The sequence below is a fragment of the Seriola lalandi genome, unplaced genomic scaffold, assembly GCF_002814215.2.
Source record: "Seriola lalandi dorsalis isolate HSWRI2012SDOR001 ecotype SW California unplaced genomic scaffold, Sedor1 jcf7180002052130, whole genome shotgun sequence".
In the NCBI taxonomy this organism is placed as follows: Eukaryota; Metazoa; Chordata; class Actinopteri; order Carangiformes; family Carangidae; genus Seriola; species Seriola lalandi.
Window position 1 is genome coordinate 907,986 of NW_019522683.1, and position 21,749 is coordinate 929,734.

Here is a 21,749-nt window from a genome sequence, read left to right on the forward strand (position 1 = left end):
GACCCATAGCCGTCTGATCTATTGTTGGTATAAAAGTATTGATTATAGCTTTTACCATCTGGATATACAGGAGGAAAGCAATGACAGGGGAAACTTGTTTTACAGTTTTACAATTGCAGTGATCTTTTTTACCTGTTTGAGTCGTCTCTTCCACCCGTGCTGCTCCAGTAATTCTAAAAAAAAAGAAAACGTTTTTTTTCATACTTTCAAAAATAAAAGTAGTGACAGAAAATAATTACATCAATGATACACCAGACCAGAGGGGCTGATTTGACTATAAACCTCCCATTATTTGCCCTAGAGGTAATTTTATAAATGCTGTGTACAAAAAAAAAGTGAAATATGCCATGTTTGAATATGACCAGCAGGGGTCGCTGTTGAATGAGAGGACAGTGGTGCAGAGCAGATGTGCCAGACACCTGTTACGCTGGTTGGAGTCAGCCGGCAGCAGGGCCACACTGAGACTGTTACACACCCAGCAGGAGATCTGCTCTGCATCAGAGACATGTGGGCTGGCTTACCAATAACCGCCCGTTAAATTACACAATCACTTTTCATTTCAGGGTAAAAAACTGAGGATTAAAGGGCACTGGTCTGTCAATAAGTCACAGTCCACTTTGAGTTTTTAGTTAAACATGAGTATGGAACAGCAACACGCTGAGATAAAGTTGTATTCTCACCCCTTCGGTAAATTCAACACCCATTGTTTTGCTGCCAATCAGCAGCAGCTCCAGTTCCTGTTTGTGTCTCCTCAGGTACCATGCAGCTTTCTGTGAACACAAACACACACACCAAAGGCCCATGGTAAACAATTTCCTTAGTTGTTAAGGTGGCATGCTTTTGTGCTTCAGAGATATTAGCAGGAGGAAAATAACTCTAGAGAAGATATCACACATCTTAGACACATCTTCATTTTACAACATCTTCACTTCTTCTATATGGAGCTTTGTTTTGAGTCACAATCATTTTCATTTTCTCCTCTTTGTCTCCTCTGTCTTTATCTTTCATCTTTAATATTTTGTCTTTTTTGTACACCTATAAAAAGTAAGGCTTTTGACAGGCTCTCTCAAACAATTCAACTTTAAGGTCATTCTTTATGTTAACTAATACACTGCACATTTTTGCACCATTTTCATGCTCACTGTTACAGTAGAGACAAATGTTGTTTGAAGCCACTACTGACACTGATGTATCAAAGTTTAAAAATTCAATAACAATATATCACACAATATGCATTCATTATACAGTTGATAATTAAACATGCCAGCACTCAGTGGTGGACTAATAATGTAATGAACACAGTTTCTGAATTACTTTAAACTTTGGTATTTGATCCAAATACACACTGATCCCAATATATCTGTAAAAAGCTCCTTTTAGCCGATTGATCTGTCGAAATCTGGTTATGGATGATATGTAAGATGTGAACACAGTCTTGGCTTGTCTTGGCGTTTTTGTTGATATACATATGTTACAAAACTTGATTTGTCCTGTTGTATTTTTGTCTGTTTGCAAGAACAAGGTTGGAGTTGCGGGCTTGAGGTCATGATGAATCTTGAGCAGCCAACAGTAATTTTTCTTGGAGTGGTTTAAAAAAAAGAAAAGTCTTCTCTTGCATCACTCTTAATACAAATTGTTCCTGAGACTCCCGTGGGCACTCTGACATGACTTTTCCTCCTCCTCCAGTGTTCCTGAAAGGCAGGATTCTTTGGCAGGGAGGCAGCTCGGGGCCTGGCACTGAGATCTAGGGCGCTGTGAATGAGCTCCTGGAGGCTGGCGGGAGAACGGACGCAGAGAGCAGAGGCAATCTGCCGGCCAACGACTGTACCGTAAAACTGACGGGGCCGGAAAGGTTCGAGGGTGAGAAAAATGCGAGTTATGAGTACAAAAATATAAACGTGAGCTGCAACGTCTCAGCCTTCAGCTTCTCTTTATCTCAAACACACACATGTGCAGTGTCACACTCGCATGTTCACACAGTCCTGCTGGGAGCCTCACTCGCTCTAATGAGTACCAGGCTTTCTAGGAAAAAGAGGTTGTGTAATTGGGACTTAAACAAGCCACTGCATATCAGAGTTTAAGAAGGAGCAATTCTCAGTGCTGAAGACTGGGCAAATTTCATTTTCTCAGCCAGGCAGACAAATATTCAGCCTTAAATGACTCAGAGCGTTATGGGGCAAAGATATAAAGATGAGCATGCCCTTCCAAAAAATGTGTTGTAAACACAGTGGCGCAGAAAAATTTGCCTAATGCTTCCAGTTGGATGGAGAACATATACAAGTGAAAAGCAAACTTTAAGAGGCAACTCCTGCCAAGCGGCGAGTAGCAAGTTCATCCAAGAAATACAGCAAACGCCACTGCTGCCTCCTGTCTCCACATTTTCCCTCCTCACTCTCTCCTCTCTGCATGTCTTCTTTCCTTCCTTTTCTTCTGCAGTCTCTCCCCACATTCCTTGTTATAAAACTGTAATTATTTTTCCCCTTCCTCTATTTAGTCATCCATAGCTTGTTCAAAATTCTGCGACCAGACTCCAAAAGATCTGCTCAAATTATTACAGTTTTAGCCACATGGTGCAAATTAGTTTTAGATTCATTTTTTTAAATTGTCATTCTACCCTGTATGTTTGTGATCATCTGAACAATTTCACCTAACTATCCCAACAACTTAACTTAAATCTAAAATGAGAACAAGTTGTTGTAGTAATTGAAGCCCTGGGAAATTCGGAGCAGCTTTTTATAAAATGTCAGACAGGCTGATTCTTTTCTATTTCTTTTCTAGTTTAAATAATTTGTAAAGCTGTGTCATGTGTAGCTGTGTTCTAAAATACAGTATTAAGTAGAATCAACAAGCCATCCATCCGCAGAAACATCCTTCTTCTCCTTCTCACACTTCAAACCATCTAACCCTTTCACACCCCACGTCCCCAGAGCAGATCCTGACCTCTCGTGGTTCGCCGTTGTGTCCCAGCACCTCGCTATAGTAATCCACGTTGTCGGTCATGAACTCCTCTCCCTCGTGGAATAAAAGGTAGCTCAGCGCACACTGCAGCGCCTCCTCCAGCCTGTCCACTGCAGAGAGACAGAGAGACAGAAAGCAGTTCAAATGGTTTTTCTTCATAGTTTACATGCGGACAAACTTAAGGAGCTATAATTACACACACACACACACACACACACACACACACACACACACACACACACACACACATACACAAAGATGCCAGGTGCAGTTGAGCTGCCTTGGGTTTCTGCTCATTTCTGCAGAGATGCTGAGCTATCGACTAGATGGACTGAATGACCAGTGTGAGCGAAATATGGGAAATCTATCATGGCTGACATTCCAAAACCATTACTACAATGGAGCAAAAGCTGCACTCTGACATAGTGGAAACAGCACACGTTGGGAAGGATGTTGGGAATGAAGTGAGACAAACATACATCAGGATAATACTCTACTGCCCGCCTGCAATCACACATATGTAACCCAGTACACACCGTCCGCTCTTCACTGCTGCTGCTAAGCGCACACACAAACACATTCTTTATTAGCTTGTAAAGGTGCAGGGTTAACCAAAGACTTCCTGCCTTGGCTGAAGCTGAGGCAGCATATCTGCTCCTGTCAGCTGTGTTTTACCAGGTCAATAAGAGTCTGGAGATTTGAGCTCAGTCAAACAGAAAAACGTCACTGAGGATTTATTTAGGAAACTTTAGCAGCTAAAGCACAATGAGCGGCTGCTGACTGATGGCAAACGTCCAGCAGTGTGGTGTGGAGCCACTGAGGAGTGTAAAACCCAGCAGGGTCGCAGTGCTGCTGGATGTTAGAGCACTCACATTACTGATTATTGGCAAGTAGTGGCTGCCTCAGATTTCCAGTTTGGCTGCTGCAGCAAGTTCACATACATATTTTGCACAATTCAGTTTATTAAAGTGAAGGCAGGAAAAGAAAATTGAGTATTGAATTTGATGGGGCATACTAGTATTTGTGCAGTAAAGTTGAACCGTAGAGTCAGTAACACCATAAAAATACACATTTTCAATGAGCACTCTACAAGCACCTTTGTAGCTTGTATGTTTTAAACTTTTTTCAACCTTTTTCAAATATTAAGGGATGAACACCTTCAGTTTATAATCCTTAAAATGTAATTCTTGGCTGATTTTGCAACACATGAGTTCCAAAAAAACTGGTGTATTTGTTTACAGTGCAGCCAAATGAACATAATGGGATAAGAGGATTCAAAGAATCTCATCGCTTTGATAAAGAAGACTAACAAAAGACATGCAACAAAGTCATTCAAAGTGGTAATACTGAATTTATGATCTCATTTCGTAGTCCAGTGCATGTTTGCATAATATCCTTTGAAAACCTTGTGCGTGCGAATGCACTTTGAATCTCATGTGGTAAAGTATTGTATAGAGAAGGGGCAAAATGCAAAAGTAGTGAGTGGCTATTGATGAAAAATGTCAGCTGTAAATAATCAATATAGAAAAGTAATTCTGAAATGAAAAAAAAAAATATAAGTATATCAGTCTTTTAAGTAGGGATACACACTGAGCTGTGGACCATTTCCACTTTTACAATACTTTGACAATACGCTGAGACACTCTATCAAAAAATCTTTTCGGGCTTCCATCCATTCCCACACACAGGCAAAAACGACAGACACAAACACACACCCACCAGCGGCTGTTAGGAATCACAGCCCACTCTCGGTGTGTTTGCACAGACCCAATGATCCACTTTTCTTTATCAGAGCCACATGCTTATGGGTCATTAAGTATAATCTGGTGATCTCACAGCTACTCAGCACACCGTCCCTCTCAACTACACTCTGGTTTTGTGCCAACACTCTTGCCCAGAAGAGCTTTTCATTAATCCATCGACAATAAGAAACCTGAGGCTATCCATTCATTCATGTACACACACACACACACACACACACACACACACACACACACACACACACACACACACACACACACACCTGACTCCGCCGGCTTCAGACGGTATACACCCATATGAAAGTCATCCAGACAGATACACAAACACACATCAGATAATATCAATAATACTGGATATGAATCTTCTAACAGGGTGTGGCTCATCGTTGAATGACTCTACCTGTCTGAAGCTCGTGTCAGCATGATCTCCTGAATGTGCATGTGTGAGTGTGTGCAAGTGTGTGTGTTTGGGCGTACGAGTTACGGGTGTGTCCATCTTCTTTGTTCATAATTACACCGAGCATACACAGTGCTACACAGTGTTACAGGAAAAAGGACGATAATGAATTACGAAAAGGGCTGAATGTACGTCAAAGGGGTGTTTTTGAAGTAATCCAAAAAACATGTTAAAGACCTTCAACTTACCCTGGAAGTAGGCAAACTGAAGGTAGTCGTAGTGCAGAGGCAGGTAGTTCTCCATGGGTGAGAGGCGGCCTGGTCGGGTGGCGAGATCTCTGACACACTCATGTTCACAGTGCAGCATCTGAGTGAAGTGATCTGCAACATGATAGTTGAAAATCAGTTTTTAGATCATCAGCAGAACTTTGAGAGAATAAGTTGCTTCTTATGTTTAGCATTTGGATTATTTAAGATGAGCGTTGTGCCCCCATCACCAATATAATTGGAAGGAGACAATTTTATTTTATAAATAAGTGACACTTCTCTAAATGCTACGTCGGAACCTCTGCTTTTTTAATTTTTTGGGAGGATGTACTGAATATTAGCAAATTGACACATTCATTCCAAAAATATTGATATCAACATCCACCCACAGTAAACCATATTCCCCAAACATTCAACCAAAATCAAAACAAAAAGATCTTATGCAAGCCTTGAAAAATCAGTGGTCTTTTTTTTTTCCTTTTTAAACTAAAAACATATTGTCATTTGTCCTTGCAAATAACCGCATCTATGAAATAATTTAGTTAATAGTTCAGAACAGAAAATCACTGCCAGTCCTTTACACTCAATTCAAATCCTGTGTGGTCTGGTGCTAATTTATGCAATGATGCAATATGGTCACCATTATATTATGGTCTCACGCCCACAGTCATTAATTCTCCTGAGATCATCTGTGTGATATCAAAAAAAAAGAAAAAAGCTGGAAATAATGAATTATTAAATGTCTGAAGGATCAGCAAATGAAGATCGATGGAGTGTGAGTAACAAAAACTACATGAACACCAACATGACGTGTCACTCTACACCAATTAGCTGATAAAATATTATTCGTGTAATGTTTACTATGTAGATTCTCAATAAACACAAGAGCATATAATAATGTGTCTACTGCTGATACTGATGAACTGTATATAAACCAGATGCTGAGAAACTGGCCTTAAAGTTCGTCATTGGTAGAAAATGTCTCTTTCTTTCTTTTCCTGTTGTCCAGTTTTGGCTGAAATAAAGCCAGTCCAACATCACATGATTCCTTGTTGCTGTGAAATACATCAAATAAATGCTGTTCCCTTCATAACAGTGCAGGCCTTTCATGTCTTTGTTGCTCCTCAGGTGGTGATAGATCCTAAGGTTTGTTGATCCTTAAGGGGAGACAGATTTCACATGGTGCTACATATCATTTCCTTATGTCGAACCCCGAGAGGACAGGCAGCAGAGTGGATGATGGCACGCTTGTGTGTTTGTGTGTTGTGAGCGTGTATGTATAGTGAGGTCACTTTTGAGCAGCTGCAGCACTACCTCTCCTCACTCTCAGACACCAGAGTTGTGGTCTGTTTCAATGTCTTCCAAGAGTCTCAAGTGGAGCATGGATCTGAATTGTGTTAGGATATAATCATGGCGTAATGTAAAGCTGTTTCTGGGTCAGTGGAGCCTGTATACAAAATAGTATAACTCTATCAAATCCTTTTTCGACTCACAAAACAGAATAAATTACACTCAAAAACACACATGCATACATACATCTTAACACAAATAAAGTCTCTTCCACAGTGTTACTGGAAAATAACCCACTGATTGTAAGTAAAACAAAGCCTGGCCAAAACTAGTTAGCCATCTTTTCAGTGTTTTTGCAACCGGGCCATACATATTTGAAGCAAAGCACACTTGTCAGCAATTAAGCTGTGGTTATTGCGCACAACCTGCCTCAGTTTCCAGAAAAAAAGGCCTGACTTGTGTTAACAAAAGCAACCTTGACCAAAACTGGTGCAAATATAAATCGCCTGCTTATCATCTGCTGCAAGTGTTTTGCTGTGGATACAAATACACATCCCTCCACAACACACATCCCGTACTGTTAAAGTCAACACAGACACCTACAGTACTGGCTCCGCACCGTGTTGTAAACAAACTAAAATGATAACACATGACATGAAATGTGAGATTAGATTAGTGCCCGTTATTTATGAAGCTCATTACGACTGCGTGACTAACAATTGGTGATAAAATAATGCAGAGGCTCTTCTCTGTAACTTTCAGTTTAATGAATGCCAGTGGTTGCTCTAGAGTTGTAGTTTTCTTGCAGTGACCTCATTGAGCTGCTCTGTTCTGTGCAGGGCACAGAGAGCAGCAGAGGCAGCAGAAGGAGGGAGAGAAACAGGGCTACGGAGACTGGGAGAGATGCAGGTGTGAAGAAAAGGCAGTTAGAGCCGTGCTCCTCCATGTTTTATTCTTTTTTTTTTTTTTACTACTGCTACTGCTGTCCCGGAAGACTTTGGCAGAAGTGGCAACTCCTTCCTAAATACACCTGCACAAACTAATGTAATCCAATTGCCATACATTCTACCTCTTGAAGCTCATACTCTTCAGGTTTTGACATTGTCAGAAATTCACTTAGATTTCAACTGTAGAGGAATATCTAATAAAATGGACACTGAGCATTAACTTGTATAACTTGAATGCTGCTTGAAATTCAAATTTATATATATTACACAAAATCTGTCAATGTTTGTTTTATATCAATGACAATAAATGCACTCGAGCTAAAAGTATGGACTGCTGGTGTGTTTGAGTGCAACAGGGAAGCTCTCAAACTTCCAAATAGTGTTGCATTAGTCAGACAAACAAACTCAAAAGATAAAAAAAAGACAATAAGTAAACAGAGACACTGTGAAAACAAAAAATATTAATTAAATAGCTTGTAGCACAGAAAATATTTGCGTAGCAAAACTTGTTTATACAAGGCTCTGAATCAGAATCTGAATGCACTGAACTGGAAAATGTTCAAATTTATTTTGTGTTTTTTTACTGGACTGACTTCATGTAATTTGTAGTCAATGAGCTGAAACATGCAAAAATACCAGCATGTCCCTTTAAGAAAAGATGCCAAGAAAAAAAACACTGCAGTTGTCGTACTGCAGTAAGGAAACAAGGTTAAGTGAGGTCAAAGAGAGAAGCAGGAGAAGAAGAGACAGAAGAAGAGGAGGCAGGCTTGTAGTGGATGGGGGGATTTCGGGTGCACTCAGGCGGCTCTCCTGGCCCTGGTTCAGGATGTTTTCCTGGACTGTCGAGGACAGTAATGGAGCATGTTTACCAAATCCCAGAGCTAACTGTGTACAGCTCAGCTAATAGTTTTGAACAGCAGAGAATATCATTCAACACATCAGCGCCAACTGGGGCCTGCTTTGTCTTACTTTCTTTTGTTTTCAATTTCTTTATTTTTTTATTATTTCATTTATTTTTAAGAGACTGTGTAAAATCTTTCCTAGCTGCATCTGCATGTGATGTACTCTAGGGACTTAACATCTTAACACTCTAATGTAGGGTTACCTATTAAAACAGTGAGATTGCACACAACACAGAAAGCACAGATGAATTTGATAAGTAAAACCATAAACCCTCAAATCTGGAATACGCTCTGAATTCTTCATTCTTTTCTGCATGCTCTTTAATTTAATAATCCAAGACCCCAGTGCTGTGCTAAATCATACAACAATAAAAAAACTCACGGAAGTTTGTGGGACAAAGTCTTTCGAAATGCACGTAGGGGACATGATGTCTATGTTGCTTGCTTACTAAGTGTTCTGAATTTTTTTTTTTGTACCACAGATTACACTGTATGAGCCTTGCTCAGATTTGTACCTTTGAATCTGTCCCGAAGCTTTCACAGTTTGACATTTATTTACACATTTTTATCACCAAGAAATTCAATCCAATGCAATAACAATGAAATATGAATCTCTGTGTTTCTATATCTGCAGCGCCAGGAGAAGCTTGGCGACTGATGAAAACAAGGTTTAAGCTCGAGTGTGACGATCTATATTTCTTTTTTAAACTTTTTGTTTTATTTTTTATTTCAGGCCTTTTTTTCACATTAAAAAGATTGTTGTGCTTTCCATGATGGTATGCAACTTAACCACTAGACCACCAAGATGCACCCACAGTTTATATTCCTAATACAACATCATAAATAAAATACATACATAAAATTAAACACAACTCACTTCTTTATGTTTTTCCATTACAAGAACTGTGCTGTGCTACATGTGTTTTAAATGCCTTTTCATGGGCAACAGAATGGTTATGGACTAATAGGAACCTGCATTGATTTCATCCATGACAGTAACTCCTTTTCTCATTTCTGTCTTTCTTATTTTCTGTACATCCTCCAGTCCAAACATGACTTTTATCCCTCATCTGCCCGCATCCAACCAGAGCCAACTTCCATCCAGTGCCAAGCCACTGCCAGGCAGATTTGATCACCTTGTGAGCATGAAGAGTTCTGTTTGGCCTTGCCTAAACCTCCCCAGGCTCTCTCAAGCACAACAAAGCCCAGCTCCAGCTCGGGGGCCATGCAGTACAGCCAGGCGCGTTGGTGGAGCAGTCACGATACTAAACGATCTCACTTCGTTCATCTTAGATTGTAAGGGACGCATCAGAATCAGGCATGTTCCGTGCTACTGGAGGATAAAACTGTTTCCTGTTGAAGTAAACCTGTTTAGTTCTTGGCTCTTACCTGATATGAGTTCATGGAGACTGTAGCGGTAGCGGAGGTGATCGTGGCCCTCAAACCTCTGCGGCCCTTGGCATAGGGCCCGACACTCCACATCTGCTTTATAGTACTCCAGCAAAGCATCCTCAAACAGAGCGATAGCCCTCTCATAGTCGCCCTTATCATACAACCTCACGGCTGCTGTGAACGAGTGCTGCATGTGGATGGAGGAGAAATGGAAGATGATGAGTGAGACTGGATCAGTATTTATGACCTTTGGTGTTCGTCCTTGACATTTATACATAAGTAAATCGCTGCTTGTTGTTCTCTGAAACAGTTAAAATACTGTAAGTAAACTTGTAGCCAGCTCATAAAAGCTTTTACAAGCCCTCTGGTGCACATCAAGTTTCCTGCAGCAGCAACGGTCATTTGTTTAGAATAAACAGGAGGACAGGAAACAGTTGCCACACAGGATTACTGCTCTCAATTGTTTTTGGATAAATCTAAAATAATGTGTGTTATATACATGAATATAGTGTGTCCAAAGAATATTTGCTTTGGACTTGAATGTTGCATACCTGAATACAAAATACAGAAAAGCTAAGTAATAAGCGAAGTTGCAGAGACACAGATAAGTTAAATGATCAATAATGTTGAAAGCTTTAATTAAGGTACAGTCGGCATGAATGACAGTTTAAAATCTTTTTAAGGTAGATTTGCATTGAGCGAATCTTCCTACATACTCAGAGTATGTTTAATACTTGAACATATAGAGACAAAGGCAAAAGAGAGAAAGAGCAGACAGATACTGGAGCAGCAGACAAAGGATCCAAAACTGTTTGGCATTCAGGGCTTTACCACAGCCAGCACTGAAAGGCCCAAATGAGTTTCCAGTCGTTAAATTGCAAGGGCTATTAACACAAAGGGGCCCTTCATATAAGAGAACATCTGTACTTTTCCCTTTTGGAAAGAAGTGATGTAGAATAACGAGAATCACTAGCCAGACATGTTGGCAAAGGCTGATAAAAGATGGCCAAAGTGCAACAGGTCATTAACTGTAGCATTAACATGTAAGAGGCCTGAAAAAGGGAAAAATAACTCATAACAAAAGAGGGAACTCACTGTGTCTATTATACATCGAAACTCATCAAATCAGATTTCCTGGTTTACCTGGTGAGGCCGGGCTTCTCTGTCTACAAAGTGGTCCTCCTCAACGCCCTGCAGGTCTTTGTACTGCTCCAGGTTCTGACCCATCTCCACATGTTCTGGATTAGCCTGGAAATAGGTGTGAGCTGCCGCTGCTGCCTTGTCAGGCTGCTTCAGCTAAAGAGAAGGAAACAGAGAGGGAGGGGAAGAAAGACTTTATTAGAATCAATACCAGAACAGACATTGGCACTGTGTTTTACGATTACTGTACAACTGGTCCAATAACATATAGAAGCCTTAGCACATAGCACAAAGATGAAGCTGATGAAGTTAGTTAAAGACACGGGAGAAGTAACTGCAAGAACAAAGTGTTTGCTTAGTATTTCCTTATCTCTCCATTGCAACCTCAACAAGAAACACTGGTAGGTCAGTCTTTCATAAGCATTAACTAGATTTTCACGTTTGTACAGAAACAACGTGAAACATCTTCATGATTAGAAAATGTCAAAAGTTTTGACAAAATTCATGTGTTACTCTAAGCCCACGGTTGACACCCATGCAAGTCATATACTAGATTTATACCTAGTTGTGTTTGAAAAAAAGTTTCTAAATCTAGTGACAGTTAGGCTAAATTGGGAAACTCCATCTCAGTCACATGGCATTCGGCTGACCAGTCAGTCAGTCACAGACAACCTCGATTACAGAGCTGGCCTCGCTTTTCACTCTGAGGCTGTTCCTGCAGAAAAAAATGAACTTTTTTTAAAATTGGACTCGTAATTCAGACTGCACTTGAAATATTGTATAATTGCTAAAGTTGGTTCATCATAGGAAAGCAGAGCAGACTTAGAGGAACAGACTGTTCCCATGCACATCCTGTCATTAGAGAGAGCTCTCACTATTAAAGCTAAAATGATAGATGAGGTCTGTGTATTCGAATGAAATAATCGGCGCAGGAATGCTACCCACTTCCTGAAAAATGTGTCTAACATAAACACACCAGAAAAGGGACAGTTTACTGTTGATAGTAGCAGAGTAGATACGAGAAACACTGAGTGGCAAGGATGTGTGTGTTAATGTTAATAATGTTTGTGAGTGACACTGATACACTGCAGACCACGTCCTGTGCGAATGACCTCAAGGTTTGAGGGATGAAAGCCAGCAGCTGTCATATCTCAGTCTTTGCAGCTTGTTGACTGACTAAACACAAATGGAAAAAGTAAACTCCCCAAACGATTTACCACAGAATATGTTTAAATAAGGATTTTCATACAGAAAACATAAAGTATAGTAGCTAATATGTAAAAATTGAAATGATACAAAATCTTTTCAAAAAACAATGTATATGTGCAGTGAGAAACTGGAAGCCATGATGTACTTAGTCGTGGTCTATTTATACTCCTTAAATAACATAAAACAAAAACAAATGCTGGGACAGTAAAAGGCAAGAAAACAGAAAAAGAAACTTTTAAAAAACCTTAAAGCCTTTAAGGAATATATAATTTTAAACAAATGCGAATAGAGCTCCATTACTTTGTACTATACCTAATCAAATATTTTCTTTATTAGAGGCTAGCCTACATGAATATCATTGAATTTGTTTGAAATTAAAACATGAAGTGCTCTGGAAGATTTCCTTCTCTGAACTGCATTGTGCCAAAACACTTATGTCATCAATAGCACATAAAATTTGCAAACATATTCCTTACTTAAAAAAATATATTCATAAAATGAAATCATATTCAACCGCCTTAAAACCGTGTCCAAGTGTCCATCATTGTCATTCTGAGGTTTCTACCTTTCCTTTACAGCAGCTACACTGAGGCAGCGACAGGTGGCTTCAAGTACAAAGCAATGAGATGTTGAAAGGAGAGGAGTCATCCCCCGTCCCCACCACATCCCACTATACATCACAGCACATCAGTTAAGACGCCCTCCTTTAACATCAAAAGCAGGTGAACCACCATTGTCTGCTGCTACACAAACACACAACCCCTGTGGCTCGGCTCAGTTCAGAGTTGAAGATTACAGATATCTAGTGTGAGCTGGTGTCATGTAAATTTAGGGTGCTCTTTAATCCCTTAAAAACCATCATTTTGTTGTAACTCGACCGTGAGTGCATGCCTCGTTCCATCCAGATAAGATCCTAATCATGCTCAAGCCTCAACACGGGCAGGTTACACAATAGCCCACACTGAATCCAGCTCACTGTGCACCTCCATGAACTCATGAAACAGAGCCTGTTGCCAGCTGAGGATTTGAACCTGCTGCCCTGTGACCTTCATTGCATGTCAGTTCATGGTGACTAAGAAGTCATTAACTAGTGATAAATAAGTGAAGTTATGGGGTGACGATGACTAAACTAGGCACAGAGGAGAGGAGGGATGACGACTTGAGCAGGAAACAGTGGAGGATGACAGGATGATTGCAATAGAATACAAGACAGATGCAGAGAAGTGAAGGCAGTAAAACAGCGATCGCTCTCTCATATCTAAGCGTTAACTGAGTCGCAGTTATCTCAGAGGCATCTGACTCCATTTGTTTAAATCCTTCATGTTCCCAACAGGTGCAAACCTAAAGCAGGTCCCAGTGTTTCACAGCCTCTCTGACAGTTGAGAAGGTCAGTCCAGTCGGGCCTGGCTGCCAAAAACATAACAGGCTGAGAGACCTTTCTCAACACACTCACCCCTCTGTTTTTGCCACTCAGTGATGGTTCATGTGTGTGTGCCAGGGAAGACACTTGATACAAGTTGTTCTTTTTGTATTGTTTTCATGGGGATGAGTTAGCGAGATAAAACTTGGGAATTTCCATGTTTATCAAAAATTTGGGGAATTTTTAGTTCATGAGTCAGTGACCTTTTTTTCTTTTTCCACACACCCGAACAACAAAGCGCCATGTGTATTCTATGAGGGAGGCAAACAATTTCCACAGCGTCTGCACGGCACATCATAAAACACAAACTGAACCGCTGCGATAGAAGAAGCAGAGATTCTTTCCCCCACTAACCTCCCACTTCTTTTTGAAGAATGATTCCCCCTGCCAGACAAAAATTGGGTCTCTTTCATGTGGAGGCAGAAGAGACAGGAAAGAAAAGCCCCGCCGGACATGTTTGGTTACCCCTGAAAGGCCAAAGGGTGAGGTGCATTCCTGGTCAGATCACCTGGCTGGAGCCACCGGGAGACACCCAGCCTGACTGACCAACAAGCCGGGGAGGGGGAGAGCGAGGGTGGGTGAATGGGACATATTAGGTGTTCATGTCAGTTCTTGTGTGCTCCTTGACATGTTCTATCAAATACTGTACATAAGAACTCATGAATGCCTCTAGGGGCTGGAGAACAGATGAAATGAATAATGATGCACCACATCCAAACAACATGCCAGTCAAAAGTACAAATGTGAGAAATACACGGTTTGTGTCTTAAAGGCAAAATCCCTTCTTATACATATTAAATTCAGCGTTTTATAGGCATTCCTTGATCCACCATGTTGCTTTGTGGCTTTCTTACTCACATGGATTACCAGTCCAACCTTGATGCCTTGTTTTCATATTCCTAATGCAACTAACTGCTGATGAATATTCACTGCTGGTGTTTCTGAAACACCAACCATGATGGTCTGGTCTGGATGTCTTGAATTTGACAATCATACAGCAAGAAATGCGTCACAACCAAAAGTAAATGCATCAAGTTAAAACCAATTTGCTGGCAGCTGTCGTTACAGTTCTTGTGAAATATGTGGGAAATTACTCACTAATTTAGGAATAGTCTGCACATTGACAGGAACGTGAGTAAATTGAAACTCGACTGGAACACTTGAGCATGCAGTAAAACCTGGAGTGCATTAAATTGATGAAATCAGTGTAAGTGTATCTGAGGGTGGATTTTTCCTCAAACTGATGGCGCAACACTCCTCTATCACGGCCTCGACTGATGCATTCCTCACAAATTCTCCTCTAAGATAATTCAGGGAGAACATCTGCCTAAGATGCAATTGTCGACTTGGCTTTTCTGGATCTGATAATTATCACTTGATATTTTTTATTTTTTTTGTTCAGACCCCTGCAGACTAAACAGAAAAGATAACACACGATTAAAGAGTTGAGGGGGAAGTTAGTCTGCAGTCTGCACTCACCTGCCTCCACCACCTCCTCCTCCCCCCTCCCTCCTCTGCCCCTGGCTGCCCTCAGCCCCTCGGGGAAGACCTGGCTCAGTCCAGAGGGTCAGCTGGAGGAAGGGGGGAATTACTCCAGTACATCAAACCAGCACAAACACAGCTGTGGTCAGCTACTGCCAGATCTATTGTCTCGAGACTAGACAAACCACAACCCGGGGAAGCCTTGAACATGGGAGACTCCCCGTATTTTTCCTCCTTCGTTTCATCGTTGGCAGGCATTACTATTTCTATAAGAGATATAGCATTATTCTGTGAGAATACTTTAGGAAGGATCTTTTGTTAACAAACAGCTGAGTCAAAAGGAAAAACAGATCTGCTGCGTGTTTCACTGCTTGATTCACTGTAGTGATAACTGATTTACAGTCACATTTGCTCGCACATACAAGATGGTCAGTAGTACAGAGGCTTATGGAGACAGACAATTTCAACATGGAGGGTTACCGGGAGTGTGAGTAATGTATCAAACTGACAGAAACTCAGATGGGTCCAAGCTTGGAGATTCTGAATGAAAAACACAGGCTCATACATCAAAATGAGAAGAGTGAAAGGTTAAAACACCCCCTCAGGATGACACAGTAGAAATCAATCATGGGCTTAAAGTGAGATTGCCATTATATTGAATAGTGTAATGGAAAACAAACAAAGCCCAGTAACAGCCACATATGGGTAAATCAAAACTTGTCTCTCCTGTGTCTACCACAGCGGAAAAAAAGGATACTAAGAAAGTAAGTCATTTTCCAAGAAAACCTTCAAACACTGCAGTCTGTACATCATCAACCACTGGGTTCCTCTCCAGGAGGGGAGGTTTGGCTAAAAGCCTCTATCATGGCTTTTAAAACTGAATATTGCAGCATCAGTATATTGGGATATAGTACATTTTCTGTAAAATCAATTGAGAAATGATCAAACTGATGAGACAGAAAATACCTGTTTTTAGCTAATCCACCAAATTAAACACCAGATAAATCAAGGTATTTCTTCCTATTAATTTCAGAGTATAGTCAACTGTCCACCATGAAACCAGAGATATCATGATATTAAAAAGCTCCTGGCGTCCCAGTGGCTCAACTAGCAGAGCACATACCATTTAAGGTCAGTCCTTACCGCAGTGGCCTGGGTTTGAATCCAACTCAGTGGCCAAAAAATAAGATATTAAAGCTAAACTGTACAGCAACATCTTGCTATGTTGTCATATTGTCGTCATGTTGCAGTACACAAAACAACTTTATAGTTAGACCGACACATTTTGACTTATGGCCTTCTTCAGGGTCAGCGATGAAGTTGTTCTGTATACTGCAAGTGTAACTATATATGTATATAATTATATAGACATAAATAGACACAGAAAAACATTCTTAACATTAAACGCTTCAGGGTTTAAAATCACAGCAACACTAAAACTCAGCCATGAAAAGCAAATCTTTGAACATATTCATAAGTGTACATCTTGTACCACATGAGGACATTTTTCCTCCCATATGAATTTCAGAGGAGCACCTGTAGAAGCGAATAACTACCACTCAGTCTGAGCCCTTAGTTTGCCCTCCTCACTAAAGAGCAACCTGTGTCAGAGCTGAGCTGCTGGACCGCCCTGCCACTCTGAGAGCAGTGCTCTTGATGTGGGCACCGAGTAGTGCCAAGGCAAATGTACATTTGCATGCCTTTCTCCTCTGGGCCCCCTGCTTGATTCACAGGTATGTTAATAGGCCTGGGCTGGCGCCACAGACGCACTGATGATGTTGTGACAAAAAGCACGTATCCCGATGCCACAAACAGGCGTGGAGAGAGTTACACAGATGGCTTGTCAGAGGCAGAACGTACCACCCAAAAAATGACTGAGGAGCTGGCAACAAGTGGTCAAACCTGGCAACCGCAATGCTGAATACTTGAGAGACAAGCTGTTTGAAAGAGATTCTACGGTTCTCAAAAAGTGAGGAAACTCTAGCAAAGCAGACAGAGGTAAGTGTTCAGCTTTACAGCAGACACAAGAACAGCTGCCTGTGAAGGATTTCAAGGGTAAAGCACACAGAGCCCTCTCCTCAGTGTCCTGCAAAGCCCAAGTTCTTAAAATACTGTCTTGTGGTTTTATAAAATGCCAACAAGCCTTAAAACACACTGATGTATTACACGAAGTGGACTTCCTAGATCGTATTTCACCTTTTCACCGGTGCTTGTAACAATACTCCTACACCATTACAGCCATTTTCAGTCCAAACTCCAGTTAAGTGCAAATCGCTCCAAAATCTTCTTACAGCTGCAGTTAAGTGCCCATTTAGTCTGCTAATTCCTGACTGTCCCTTCCTGAAAAGTACAGTACAGTGTTGTTTCACAGCACTTTACATTGAACACATTCCAGCAGGAACATCTGCGAGCGTGATAACAGTGTCCTTATGCAGCCAATAATGGTTTTAAGGCCAGTGAAGGAGGGAAGTTGTATCTGCTTCCGAAGGTCAATCTGATACGGCTGTTTAGGAATGCATGTCATATCAATACAGACCTACTCGTTACTGCCGGAGATGTTGAGAAGAAGTGTTTACATGTCGTCAGGCATAAACAATCGGATGATAAAGACGACGTCTTCCATAACAAAAAAAAATTTTCAACTAAACCTGAGCTTGTAAAAACTCTTGGAAGAAGAGGATGTAAAGACAATAAAGCTTGTCCTTAAATCACATTAAAGTGGAACTCTCATCTGTATTGAAAAGAAGACAGAAAACGTTCAACTGCCAAGAGCTCTAAAAAGATTACTCATCAAACTATGGACCAATAAACACAAGAAAAAACATCTTTTTGCTGCACAGCTGGGATCTAAGCATTCCAGCCATCTGTCTGAGGAGCACTGAGTGTGTATTTACCTTTCCAGGGTGTGTTTTAATGGGAAGAATATTCACTGCTCTCTAAACACAGTAGTAATTTTTCTGACCAGACCCATAGCAAGTTTAGTGTCACTAAACCAATATTTGCGTCATGAGGTGGACAGTTTGGAACATATTCTTCTTCACTGTGCATTTATCCTCCCAAACACACAAACATTTCGGCAGTTCAGACCCAACATGAGGTGAAAGACGAGATCAGAATTTCCGCCTCTGGGCTGTAACCATTCCAGTCGCAAACTTGTTTTGTGTGGTCACAGTGGCCTTGACCTTTGACCACCAAAATCTAATCAGTTTGTCCTTGAATCCAAGTGAATTTTTGTTTCAAATTTGAAGAAATTCCTTCAAGACATCAGTGAAATATCATGTTCATGAGAATGGGACAGGTGGACGGAAAACGCGAAAACATAATGCCTCCGATCATGGCTGCGGTCGGCATGGAGGCATAAAAAGCACGTAAGTACAGTACGTGTAAGTTTAGTAGTAGGGTTGATAAAGAATGTCGACACCAAATCAGGTATCTATCTATCTGCTCTGATTCATACTCTTGTTATCTTGTTCTTTAACAAGACAGTTCCTGATTTAAATAATAATCTTTCCAGCTTTAGTCTACTTTATTGGGTCGGCAGATACAAATTCTTCTACACATGCTTTGTGTTCAGAGAAAATTTTATATTTGTTACATTTTCCATTTGTTTAATGAAAAGAATGTTTTTATTTCTCGTAGGTAAGGTTTCAAAAAAGCATTGTTTTGTTGTTGATGCCAGAACCCAGGTCGTATCGATTAGCAATGCAACAATCGGTCAATTATTTGACCAAAAGAAAAGTACTCATTGACTACTAACGTTTGAGGATTGGCTGTTTTTCATGGTGTCATACATCATAGTAAATTCAATATTTAGGGGTTTTGGATGGTTCGTTGGACAACAAAAGAGATTCGATGACTTTAATATATTGTGATGGGCATTTTTCACTGTTTTCTGATGTTTTACAAACCAATTAATGAGTTAATTGAGAAAATAATCATTACTTGAAGCTCTATTATTGATTTAAAATATATGAAACAATATCCAGCCCTACTTATTAGTGGTACATCTATGTGAACAAGGAAATGCACAGTAGTCTTTCTATTCAAGCATCAACAATAGTGTCTTTATAGTTTCTGCAACTAAAGGGCTATTTAATTAATGAGTTTCAAGCTTGAGAAAACATGTGGCACTTCAACAGGCTGGTGCTTAGATGTGAGCATCTGGTTTGAAAGAGGCTTGAGACCATTTCACAATACGTGCAAATCATTAACAAATGGGTAAAGATTGGGATTACATTTGCCTGGTGAGGAAATCTGCATACACTCACTAACTCTATTAGACACAGCTTTTTGCTGCCAGTGATAGCTGTAGCAGCCTCCCTGTATCAAGGTATTGGCACCGATGCCTGGCACGAGGAACTCACTATAGGAAAGTTTGTGTAAATGGCTGATTACCTTCCCATGAAGCGAGCCCCCCACTTCCTTCCACTCTGGATCGTTTCAAAGCTGCACAGTGAGCACTTTGATTGACGATTCAAGGAACTTCAGAAATTCCTGGAAGTCTGGAAAACAACTTATGTCTGTTTCTGAGTGTTTACACTGGAAGATCCCGCAGTTTAAGACAATATGTAGACGCTGATCCAACCAGACTGAGGTAGGATTGGACAAGATGGGGATGAAACATGTGATTGGACACACATATTCGCATGTGTTTTCAAAGGGTGCTCATGATGTATGTGTGGCACTAATTTGACAGGAAAACATTATGGCCCTCTACAAATGAACCTTTCCACCATGCACCCGAAAGTCTTTCATTTCATTAACTTGGCAGCTTTGATGGACAGAAACCTGCTTCAGCACATGCTTACTGTACACACAGGCCACATAATGTCTTTACTGTAAACTGAAGGCATGAATAAGTCGCTTTATAATCTCAGTTAAATGAAGCAGACATGGGTTTGTTTTTGCTCTGCTGCTAAATCAAATAACACATTCACACAAGATCTGGATTGCAACTCCATGCTGGTCAGGAAACCTGCCAGCCGGTCAAGGTGTAAATTACATGCAACATGGCTAACATGTGAAGCACATGCTGTGAAAAAAAAAAAAAAAAAAAAATGCAAGAGGGGATTGTTTCCTCTCAGTGATGTCATGGGTAAAAGTTGTCTACCTTGATGTCCTCCCTCCCTCTCTTCCTCATTCTCCCCATCACACCACCCGTCTTTCTCTCATCTGTCCGGTCCTGCTGACAGCTCTGCACAGTGGCCTCTTTCTGCACGTCCTCACCCCACCCTGGGCCAGAGCATGTTCCTCCTATATGGTCATGTCGAAGGAATGCCTGAAAAAGCCTCAATGCTGTCGCTGCTAAAAAGCCTCTTTCATTACCCCATGAAGACACAGGAGGCATGACGAGCCAGGAGAAGCCGGCCCTCGCCCCTTCCTTCAAAGGCCTCCATCCTTCAGCTTTCTCAAAAATCCCTAGCAGAGACTGTACATAGAAAACAAAACAGTCATAGAATAATAAAGCCACTGTGTACAGGAGAAAACCATGACTTCGGCTTTGTGTTGCATGCCCGAGCTGTGTGTTTTTAAAAGTGCTGGCTTTGATTAGGGGGAAGAATGAATGAACATACTTGACCGCAGTGGCATGAACTCACTTAGAACCCAGAATGTGGAACAGACGCTCATGATCCAGAATCTATTAGCTATCAAAACACAGTTTGTGTCATTTATGAGCTAATCTGGATCAGGCAACTTGAACTGATGTGGTGTGTTTGTACATCTGTAGCGGTGTCTGCCCTGTGGGATGACATCATTTGGCTGTAGAGGGAAATGACTGCTTCCATTATCCCCTCCATCTCCAATGACAGTCCAGTTAAGCTTTGTGGGAGTTCACACTGAGAGACTACACAACCTTTTCCTGTAAGCTATCCTGAGGCCACCTGACACCCCATCAGCTACTGTATCCTTAGTCAACCATCACACTCTTTCCCGTGTCTGATCTCGCTTCCTGGGCGGTTTCAGGACACACAAGGCCACCTTTGTGTGGAAACCTCAAAAACACAAGGTGTGTACGTTTTAAGTAGTGCAGACGGGGTGGAAAATCACCTATAATGTCTTCCTCCTCCCTTTCCTCCTCCTCCCAACACCTCTCTCACGTTCCTTCCTGCCCAAAATACAGTAACACACACACACACACACACACACTCTTTTCTCCTTCAAGCTTCTAAAAACAGGCCTGGTTAGCTGACGTCTTATTTTTACTCTACTATCCACTGATCTCACTCCCCACCAGTTTCCATTCCCATAAAGGTACCTTCTTCTAGACTGGAAAAAACACCCTGACTGGTCCAACAGATCTGAAATGTGGCTCACAGTTGTGTTTTGTCTCTGTCACTTTGCTTTTGGTCGAGGATGTGTTGTGTGTATCGAAGGAGTATGTACAGACTAGAACTGGAGTCCATGCATTTTGGGACATATGGTTATTTGCTTTCTTGCTGAGAGTTGGATAAAAAGAACTACACAACTCTTGTGTCTATATGGTAAATATGAATCTGAAGCCAGCAGCCAGTTAGCTTATTTTAGCACAAAGAGTGCGATCTGGAGAAAGCAGCTAGTATAATTCTGTCTGAAGGTCTGGGGGGGG

The 21,749-nt window shown here is 41.0% G+C and overlaps 1 protein-coding gene across 1 annotated transcript in view; it reads right to left on the bottom strand.

The window, feature by feature from the left end:
• The window catches only part of p3h2 (prolyl 3-hydroxylase 2), a 55,597-nt gene that overhangs the window by 4,440 nt on the left and 29,408 nt on the right, over positions 1-21,749 (bottom strand). Inside the window, exons 2-7 of the mRNA XM_023400093.2 lie at positions 11,056-11,208; positions 9,910-10,099; positions 5,364-5,495; positions 2,941-3,068; positions 681-770; positions 133-173 (exon numbers count right to left, since the gene is read on the bottom strand). Of these exons, the coding sequence (XP_023255861.1) occupies positions 133-173; positions 681-770; positions 2,941-3,068; positions 5,364-5,495; positions 9,910-10,099; positions 11,056-11,208 (734 nt within the window). The remainder of the gene's footprint in view (positions 1-132; positions 174-680; positions 771-2,940; positions 3,069-5,363; positions 5,496-9,909; positions 10,100-11,055; positions 11,209-21,749) is intronic.